Here is a 10,747-nt window from a genome sequence, read left to right on the forward strand (position 1 = left end):
ATGGGTCCTGTTTTTTTTTTTTTTCATATCATTTTTGGCTTTTTATATACATTTCTTGTTGCTCCCGTCTTTTTGAACTTTTTCTCATGTAACCGTTTTTTTTTTCTCTCCTTGATTTTAGTTTGTGTAAAAGCGTAGACTTCTCTTGCTATAAACCGTAGATCTTGTCTTGATTAATTTTCATGTATGATTTAGCTTTAATCTGTATGTACCAGTAGATGCTGAAAACAGATTGTTTTAGCTGAGAACTTGCATCTAGAAATGTTCTTTCATGTTAATAAGACAGTTACTGTTCAGACATGATTGTTCAATAGACATTAAGTGCATTTCATGTACACGCTTCCTAATTAGGTTACTCGTTTGTGCTGTAGTACGAAACATTTCTGTATCACCGCTTTGTATGATTCATTTCACTTTGTGATTTGGATGAGCATTGTTGCAGATTAATAACCGATTAAATCATACCATATTCACCAAGTCTTCTTGTGCTCTTCATTTACTACAGTTGCATGTGATGCGAACTGTTCCAACTCTCTTTTCAAAGGTAACTTTGCTTCCGTATTCCCACCCGCTCACACAAAAAAAAAAAACTACACAGGGGAGGAGCGAGAAACAGCATCAGCATTTTATTAGAATCAGCACATGGTGGGCAAGCAGACATGCTTTAAAATGAACCACGAGTTAGCAGCTTGGCTCCAAATGCTCAGGGACAGGAACTGTTATTTTATGCATCTCTGCAGCGCGTATTTACAAATGAATAGGTTGCATAAAACACAATGTAGTCAGTTTTTTTTAAGGGAATAACATTCACTGCCCTGCATTAGGTTTGCAGTTTGGGTTAATGCTGAATGTAGGAGATATTATTCACACATAATGATCTTGCATTAAATTCCACATCAACAAGAGCAAATTGTCATAGTTTTAGGTGCTGGACAATATGTCCGTAATACCCCAAAAATGTCCAGTTAAACCTACAATCACTATAATGAAGGTGGTTAAAGTGCCCATGTATATTTTACACAAACACATGCAGAGGTACATCCCTGAACATTGTCGTCTCCAGTGCTGATAAGGTGTCTGCTCCCACACTGAATCCCAAATATTTACAAATACGTTAAACTAGTCACATTATCATTTCTCTTTCAGTTTGCATATCAGCAGTTATTCTTTCAGCCCAAAGACATCATGGTGCCAGTAAAGTCAGGAGGTGCAAGGGGTTAATATGATCAGGATCAAAAAAAAATTCTTTTTTTTTTTTAATGGCATTAAATATATCAAATAAATTGCATTTAATTGCATCACAATAATCTTGAACATATAAATAGAAAAAAATATTTAAATCAAAAATATTTTATAATGTGGTCGCTGATGTAACATTCAATCTTCATTTTACGCCAAATCTTTTATCATCCCTGTTTTTTCCTCCAAACTCAACTGATCTTCTGGCTGACTATAATGTCAAAGACATAACATCAAAGAGCAAAAGTGACGATTTGTGATTCCCCTTAAGTCGACTGCAGACGCTTAAGTATGAAGTGAAACATCCTATAATCTTTCTCATATTTTTTAAACGTTTTAAATCTTAAAATCAATTATAAAAATTGCACCATGTTTTACATTATGATATAGAAGGAGTTAACATCCTAGATCAGACATTTAATACACATGGTCTTTACCTCATCATTGAGGTAATACCGTAAATCATTCAGGTTTTTAAAGATCCATATTAAGAAGTGAAAACAAGTTGCTGCTAGGAATCTATATATGAAGAAGGGCTAAAAAAAAAAAAATTGTGTATATCATTTTTACTTTACTACTAATTTTTCATTGCAGATGCACTTTGTTAATACTGTAGGGATAAGACCACAGCAGTTGTTTCTGGGTAAAATAGTACACTTTGGCTTCTATGCATAAATGCATGACTCGATCCTAAACTCAATCTTAACTGATCTTTGCGTTTCATTTTCCCTCTTTAGTTATTCAGGGGTTCATTTGGACCAGCGCTACAAACCTATATTATTGCATCACTTTTTTGGGGGGCCTGAAAAGGGCCAACACATTCTCTAATCTAAAAACATGAGTAGATATTCCTAACCGAAGGAGTTTTTGAGTAAGCTCGGGCACTGTTGCAAAGCACTCAAGAGAGGTACAAAGAAATGCAGTGACAGACAAAGGGAGGGAGAGGCACTGCGTCAATGACTGCACACACACACTGTGGATTCAATGAAAGGCATTGGTGGGGAGAGAAGGAGGGGTTGAGTTCACACAAAGCCAGAGTCTCCTGTCCTTGTGCGTCCCACGAGAGGCTCAGTAGTAGAAGTACACTGTCGTAAAAGACAAGAAAAGAGAAATAAATCATTGCAATTGATTAGTCCATGCTGATTCAGGATTAAATTGAGCTTTTATATTTGATGCATATACTAACTAGGCCTTAGCTTATCTTTGTAAGAGCAGCTGATCTTTGATTAGAATTTAAGTTGCAGCTGCAACACAAGATTTGTTTTTCTTAACTATATCATTACATGTTAGCCTTTATACGCCTAAAATTCATTGTGGCAAGGTGGCAAAACATCCTACGGTGGAGTAAAACTAAATACGAAAAAACATTCTGTTTTTAAAGTCTGATTTACAAGTAAATCAACCAACACTGACTAGTGTTTGTAAAATAAAACAAGTTTCTACTCACTGAAAACGATGCCCATCAAGATGACCCCAATAATTCCCATCATTATCATCATCTGTGAAAGAAAAAGAAATCCATAAACAAAGCTAATGAGTCAATTCTGTTTGAGAAATAAGATTGCATGAACTACAACTACTTAACTGCTAATAGATCTCATATTAAGTACATGGAATATTTATATTTTTCACTTTTCATTTGTCACACCGCAGGACTATCTAAAATGAAGACAAAAATCGACCCACAGGAATGTGGCTGCATGAAGCGTCAATATTTCTCTCACAAGTATACACTTCACTGAAAAATACAGAGTAAAGTTCCAAAAAGAAAGCCAGCAGTAAGAGTAAAGAAATGCAAAAAGGAAAGAGAATAAAACAGGACAGAATGAGAGAGATTAAAAGTGGGACGTTTCAATAAAAGAAGGAGGATCTGTGGATACGGAATAAGAAAGAGATACGGAAAAGGGAATGAGGCATGAGGAGCAAAAGAGAGAGAGAGAGCGATAGCAAAGGGCGGGTTACATCCACAAATCACAGCTGGGTTTTAATACAGAAATGCTGTAATCCAGATTGGGACTAGAAGCCCCCTCCCCCAACTCCCGCTCAGAGATGCGATTGGACGGGCAGCTGTTCGGCCATCTGGGGCGGGCGGTTGGGGGTTGGTGAGGGACTAATACATTTATGCTGTCTGGAGGGGAGGAGAATGAGGGGGAGCTTATAAATCTACACCGAGCGGATGGATTGACAGATAGCTGGATGGAGAGATAAAAATGTAGTATGTAAAGTGAGGCTGTCAGATGGACCAATGCAGTACAAGATGTTCACAACACATCTCAAGTGCCTCTTCTTTCAATGCAAGACATTTTCTTACTAAGAAAAAAGGAATAAATTAAATTATATATGAATTCCTCATTTATTATTTAAAACTATTTAAATGAACTGTGTATTTGTATCCATGCCATGCATGCTCTAAAAAGTCCCTTCTATTAATAGATGATCAATGGAATTATTTGGGCAATTAGAAAGTAAAAAAATGAAACGAGATGGTAACCGTCCGATGGTTGTGATCGTCCGCACGTCTCAGGAGTGGCTGGACTCACTCTGCAGCTTACGTCACAACTGCAACTTGCCTAATATATCTCAAACGCTCGCCTGCCAGCGCTGTGACTTATGGGCCGGACTGCATTCAGGTTATATCCAAATGAGAATGCTTCTGCTTTAGTGTTGAGTCAGCTTTGCCCCATGAGCCATCTTTACTGCTGGCAATATAGAAACACCGAAGGAAGCACTATACTGTAGAAAATGATTTTTCAAAGTTGGAATTTAAAGTTTATTAGAGTTCGTTTAATAAGAAAATGCTATGATGTTTAATTCAATGTCACTTGCCAATTCTTTGTAATCAATTGTGAAACTTACTAGCAATTTTTGTGAAAAATGTTTATACACCATTTTTTTTTTTCAGTGTATTCATTGTATTAATTTATATATTTAACAATTATCTATACTAATTATCTATCTATATTGAGACTAATATAATCATTTAGATTTTTTTATAAGTGAACTACAAAATCTAAAGCCAAAAGGTGTCCTTCATAAAACTATTCTTATGTAAATGTAAAGTGAATGTGACAGTTTACATAACAATGGTTTTACAGCTGATTTACATTAGGCTACAAATACATTTCTTGAATTAGGTGAGATGTGTATTTGTATTCAGTGATTTCATTTGAACAGTGAATTTAAATATGTATCGTAAAGTAATTGAAATAAAATAGGACCTGAGAACAAGGACTCTAGATGTAAATAAACCCAATCCAGCATCTACAGTCAAATCGCACCTTCATATTCTTCCACCAGTACTTGTTTTTCAGTTTAGCAGCGCTGCTCTCAAACTGCGATGCTCCGGCCTGCAGCGCGTCTGCCCGGTCATCCAGTTCTGATAGCTTCTGATCTCTTTCCAGAACCTTGTCCACATTCACACGCATGATATCAACCACCTGAACACGTATGCAAAATATAGACACAGCAACTTAGCATCTAAGAAATCAGCAACATAACATCATCATTGCATTGCATCAGTAAGATTCAATGTGAAACTGAAAGACAATTTTTAATAGAAATTACAGAATATCCTCATAGACACTTAACAGTGGAAGCAATATTAGGATGAATATTGCATGAGAGACTGACTAGTACCTCAAAATTTGACTGCATGAAAATTTTATGGTTCCAAGAAAGTCCATCTAAGAGTCCATCTATCTTTGATAAATTTTAATCTGCCCCTTTAATCTTACTTACTTCCTCACTGTTATAATTAACATTTTTACTAATATATGTCACAACCAATATATTAAAAGCCATACAAATATACTGATCAGAACAGAATATAAACTTGAAAAAGTGCAGTATTTAGTAGCTTTCCTTGAACCATATGCCTGCACTCAAAGTTCAATGTACATCTTCTCCCTAAATTTTATTCATAATAACCTGTTTTTTATTTCTACATATTAATGTTTTTTTTAAAGTCATGATTCACCTAGTCCAGCTTGTTTTCCAGCATAGTATTTCAGTTCATATCGGTAGGGTTTACCTCATCCACTTGGGCCTGTGTCTGCTGGAGACGACGGTTGCTGGAGAGGTTTGGTGGGGCGGGTGGGCCCCCTTCACCCTCTGGAGCTCCAGGGCTTGCATTGGCATCTGGGGCAGACCTGAGGGAATAAGGGACAGGGGTTGGGAAGACTTTGAGGTTTCCTCTGCACCACTGGCTCGGCGTAGGCTCAATCAGACACATGAGAATGTTCAACCCCTCTAAACAAATATTACATTATAATAATTTTACATTAAATTCCTAGGATCAAAGCACAACAATGTATGAATAAATAAATTAGAATTGGGCCTCAATTCAGGCCATGGTGCAATTAAAGCTCATTAAAATAAGACATTGTAAAGGAAATTTGCCATAAAAGCTTAGTTTTCTTTAATTATACACACTTACCTTACATCACATTAAATTACGTTTACAGGTGCAAGTGTGCAAATTAAAAAGTGTGAGGCGTTCTGAGGCTCCCGAAAATCAAAACAAAAAGGTCTAGTTTTACTCGAAAATAAATAAATAAATAAATTAATAATAATAATAAAATAAAATAAAAATAAACTGTGTTTTGTTTTCAAACATTTTAGTAAAGTCTTTAGACCAGTGATGGGCAAACTTGGCCCTTCCAGGCCACTTTCCTGCAGAGATTCAACCCTGATATGACTCACCTGCCTGCAGCCTTCTAACGTTAGTAGTCTTGAAGACAATGATTAGCTGGTTCAGGTGTGTTTGATTAGGGTTGGAGCTAACCTCTGAAGGAAAGTGGCCTGGAAGGGCCAAGTTTGCCCACCCCTGCTTTAGATAGACAAAACACAATAATAAAGAACTTATGTGTTTTGTTTAAAACGCATTGCCGATCATTGATGCTGCTGTGTCATGTGGGCGCCAAAAGTCAATCTGGGTTGTGCGAGACGAGCATTAACGGCATGTGTCGCGAAAATTACTGAAGGGCATCGAATTAAATGCAGGTAAATTTTGTGTATGTACTAGGACCATGATTTAAATACGTCTCTCGATGCAGTTTCCCCTAAATTCCGATAGATGGAGCAGGGCACTAAAGTCTACGCAATTTTTGATGTATCATCGTAAAACCTGAGAGATTTTGCGGTGCTGTTAACGAACTCTCTAGCAAAGAACCTTAGGCATTTGCTAAATATAATACAGAGATCACAATAAATTGCGTTTTAATAACCCAACTGGTATAGCAATACATCTCAGGCATAAAAAGTGGTTTAAAAATAAAACCCCAATACATAGATTACTGAAGGGCATCGAATTAAATGCAGGTACATTTTGTGTATGTATTAGGACCATGATTTAAATACGTCTCTCGATGCAGTTTCCCCTAAATTCCGACAGATGGAGCAGGGCACTAAAGTCTACGCAATTTTTGATGTATCATCGTAAAACCTGAGAGATTTTGCGGTGCTGTTAACGAACTCTCTAGCAAAGAACCTTAGGCATTTGCTAAATATAATACAGAGATCACAATAAATTGCGTTTTAATAACCCAACTGGTATAGCAATACATCTCAGGCATAAAAAGTGGTTTAAAAATAAAACCCCAATACATACTGAATGAATAAGAGATTTTGCTTTACACTAGCATTTTGTTTGAAATAGTGGAAATGTATTGTACTCACATTTTGCTGGCAGGTGCTTAATAAAACAGACTGTCGTCACCAAGGATGCAGAGAGAGAGAGAGAGAGAGATAGATAGATGAAGAGAGAGAGGATTAGTAGTCAAAAGCCAAACTTCTTATATTGACGATAAAAAACATACACAAGGGGAAAATCGTCACCAAGGATGCAGAGAGAGAGAGAGAGAGATAGATAGATGAAGAGAGAGAGGATTAGTAGTCAAAAGCCAAACTTCTTATATTGACGATAAAAAACATACACAAGGGGAAAAAAAACTAAATTTCTCATAATAAACATCATTGCAGTATATAATATTCCCCTGATGATGAAAGCATGAAGCGATGTCTAGACCGCGTCATCACAAAAAGTGCTGCATTACCGAAAGCGCCTCAGGCGACTAAAGCCTCGAAACACAAATCCAGTCTTCCGAATGAAGAGCTTCCTTCAGTTTTTCAAACTGGATGCGACTATATATCCTCCTGAGAGCATGTATTGGAAAAAAAAAAAATAGATATACGCAGTCAAGTGACGACTTAATTAAAATGACAGGCTTCAACTTTTGTTAGGCTGTTGAAATAGCAGTAAACCAAAGAGACATTAGCATGATAAACGCTTCTCTAGAACGGTTTAAAACGACCTGGGCGGAAAAAAATAGTCCTCCCGTCTCTGCGTGAAAGTGTATGTATGCCTGAGTGAGAGAGAAGGGGAGGGGATGAGAGAGAGAGAGAGTGATCACGAACACTTTCAGTGATTCTCTCTCTCTCTCTCTCACACACACACACACACACACACACACACACACCCCTCCCTCCCCTCGCGCTAACGTTAACGGGACAGCACTGCGGTGGTTGAGCATAATGTAGCTACACTTCCCTCACAGGCCTGGGATTTTAACTGTAAGAAAGGAGGAGAGGCACAAAAAATGGGTGTAGCCTATGCTTTAGAACAGGCCACCATCATTATATATATATATACGCAGTCAAGTGACGATTTAATTAAAATGACAGGCTTCAACTTTTGTTAGGCTGTTGAAATAGCAGTAAACCAAAAAGATATTAGCATGATAAACGCTTCTCTAGAACGGTTTAAAACGACCTGGGCGGAAAAAAATAATAGTCCTCCCGTCTCTGCATGAAAGTGTATGTATGCCTGAGTGAGAGAGAAGGGGAGGGGATGAGACAGAGAGAGAGTGGTCACGAACACTTTCAGTGATTCTCTCTCTCTCTCTCTCACACACACACACACACACACACACACACACCCCTCCCTCCCCTCGCGCTAACGTTAACGGGACAGCACTGCGGTGGTTGAGCATAATGTAGCTACACTTCCCTCACAGGCCTGGGATTTTAACTGTAAGAAAGGAGGAGAGGCACAAAAAATGGGTGTAGCCTATGCTTTAGAACAGGCCACCATCATCTCAGAAGTGATGCATTGAAGCATTCTGCTTGCATAAAGCATGATCTGCACAGTTAAACAAGCCACAGACAACTTTCAAGGGAATATGCTGGATTCGTTTATGGATGTGGCTAATGCAAGCATGCAAATCCTTCCGAGCTGTGACGTGAAATCTTTATCTTAAACGCAATATGCCTAAATAATCCTAACTAAATGGTAAAAGCTCTTTAGGCAGACATATATGTTAGCATTAGTGTCGTTTTGGCTGCGTGAGCAGCAAAGGAAGCAGTGCAGCCAATAACAAAGCTCAGCAAAGTGCTACAGACAGTTCAGTCGCAGTGGTAACAGCATCACTGACTGCTGAGCTCACAGCAGCAATCAATGAGAGAAATATTCAGCCCTGTGCCCAAACTAAGAGCTGACCACTAATGACAAAACTGTGACTCAGACACTCAATAAATTTAACGAGTTGGAAACAGAACAATCAAGGAAGTGCTGTTTTTTCCGGTATAGTGGATGAATCATTCTGTCATCAAATTAAACATTTCTCATATGAGAGTTTAGGTGAAGGTCTAATTTCTGGATTTAAGATTCTGTAACCTAATGGACTGAAGAAAGCATTCAAAAATATTTTTGGGAAATTAACTCGTGACATGTCCATGAACATTAAGATTGCGGGTTAAAATAACTACCAATGTCACTGTTACCACAAATCACAATATTGCACAATATTAAGCAGCACAACTGCTTAATATTCACCATTAATAATAATAAGTATTTCTTGAGCAGCAAATCAGTTTAAATTATAATAACATTTCACAATATTACGCTTTTTTAACAAAAAAGTCACTATTTTAAATAAATGTTCTTGTAAGTGTTGTAAATATAGTTCACTTAAAGTACAAATATTCAATGTGTTTTAAATTAAGAATTATGTGTGTAAAATAATTATACATGAAAAAAATAAATGTAGTGACTTCATTTCAGGCACTGAAATTTATGTAAACTACAAATTTACTGAAAACATTCTTCCTCTAATACAATGGTTTATAATGAATAAGTTAAGAGTAAGAAAACATACTTCATGCAAATAAGCTCAGAGAACGAGCAATGTTTTCACTAAAATAATTTATTTTCAGCTTGCCCATCTTAATATCTGTACACAATTTTTCCTTTTCTGGTTTGAGACCATCTTTTCAAGTTTCATTGATCTAGATATCAGATATCTAGAATCAGAACAATTTCATATTTGTAATAAATAGTAGTCTATTGCGCAAAAACATATAAACCAACGGCAGAGTTTAGAAGCCCTTTTCTAACATTGCCTCACAGAACCAACAAAATTTTGATCAACAACTTTGTTCCTGTGTTTTGAGGAATAAAATCCCCCTAATTCACATTCTATTCATAACACACTGATAAACATTCGTTTTAAACATTCATTAAATTACAGTTCTCCTTTTTTATATTAACCACTTCATTTAACATCATATTACAAACTAAGACTTTGGACCATGTTGAGCCCATGACCTTAGATTGTAATAAATGGCATAATATCACTTTGTTCTGTACACTGCAGATCACACGGACTTGCTTTACATTCATGTTAACCAAAGCTACACTGCTGCATGAGTTGGCATGGTAATTTACTGTAGGCTATGACTGAATAATCACAGAAGAAGCTCTGTTGTTTCCATGGTTTACATCTACAAGAAAATATCTACAACTATTACATGTTGCTGCTAATGAGAGTTAAGCAGACAGACATTATTAGCATTATTATGAAGGTTGTGAAGCAGATGTGCCAGTAAACGCCTCAGCAAGTGCCTTCAATTATATACAATAATACAATAAACTTTCAAAACCAGCCAGTCCAGACTTTTTAAAAATCCCCCAAGCACCTTGATATACAAATATGTTAGTTGAGCTTTTCCTTTACAGTTTGTTTAGCCAGTAATTATCAGTAAAGCACTGATAGCTTGATAAATATAGAAACAAAACACAATATAAAGCAAACAAATGACAGATATATCCAGCATGCTGACTCATAATTAGATTTATGAATGTTAAGTTTCATCAATAAGTGATTTGTTGGGATTACAAAAAAAAAAAAAAAAGTAAATACAGTTAGTCCTTCAATTTAAACTGAAGCTAACTGCTCTTTCGGACTCTGAAGTCTTGAATTGCTTTGGCTAAAATTGTGAAATAATTATTGAGATCCCTTTTATTCAAATAAATAAATAGATAAATAGCTTAGGAGAAGTTCAGATGGAGAGTGGAATAATGTGGAATACATCGCCCTCAGCAGCACTTAACATGTTCAGTCATCACTTATGCATAAGTGCATAATGACTCTCATATTGACTTTTTTGACCTAACTAACCAATTTGTTTTGGCTTTTTATTTACACTGACGTCACTTGCCATTTCTGTTTTT

At 36.6% G+C, this 10,747-nt stretch overlaps 1 protein-coding gene across 2 annotated transcripts; it reads right to left on the minus strand.

Annotated features, from left to right (window-relative positions):
- Positions 1-2,038: 2,038 nt before the first annotated feature.
- Positions 2,039-7,604, minus strand: LOC107724090 (vesicle-associated membrane protein 2-like). Of its 2 annotated transcripts, none has more exons than XM_016532873.1 (6): positions 7,293-7,604; positions 6,916-6,931; positions 5,270-5,387; positions 4,518-4,676; positions 2,687-2,738; positions 2,039-2,324 (listed from the first exon to the last, which is right to left on the minus strand). In XM_016532873.1, coding segments are annotated over exons 2-6 (348 nt in total). In that variant the 5' UTR covers positions 6,918-6,931; positions 7,293-7,604; the 3' UTR covers positions 2,039-2,307. The 2 variants fall into 2 exon arrangements, with proteins under 2 accessions (XP_016388359.1, XP_016388358.1); XM_016532872.1 differs by having other exon boundaries at positions 6,916-6,945; positions 7,293-7,603.
- Between the last annotated feature and the right edge of the window lie 3,143 nt (positions 7,605-10,747).

Source organism: Sinocyclocheilus rhinocerous, unplaced genomic scaffold, assembly GCF_001515625.1.
Source record: "Sinocyclocheilus rhinocerous isolate Xijiao unplaced genomic scaffold, SAMN03320098_v1.1 scaffold335, whole genome shotgun sequence".
NCBI lineage: Eukaryota > Metazoa > Chordata > Actinopteri > Cypriniformes > Cyprinidae > Sinocyclocheilus > Sinocyclocheilus rhinocerous.

Excerpts from the sequence above, each read along its gene's own strand:
- LOC107724090 (XM_016532873.1), bottom strand. Across the intron at positions 4,677-5,269 it reads CACAGGCCCAAGTGGATGAG|GTGGTTGATATCATGCGTGT; the intron begins GTAAACCCTACC and ends ATACGTGTTCAG. Across the intron at positions 2,739-4,517 it reads ACTGGTGGAAGAATATGAAG|ATGATGATAATGATGGGAAT; the intron begins GTGCGATTTGAC and ends TTTCTTTCACAG.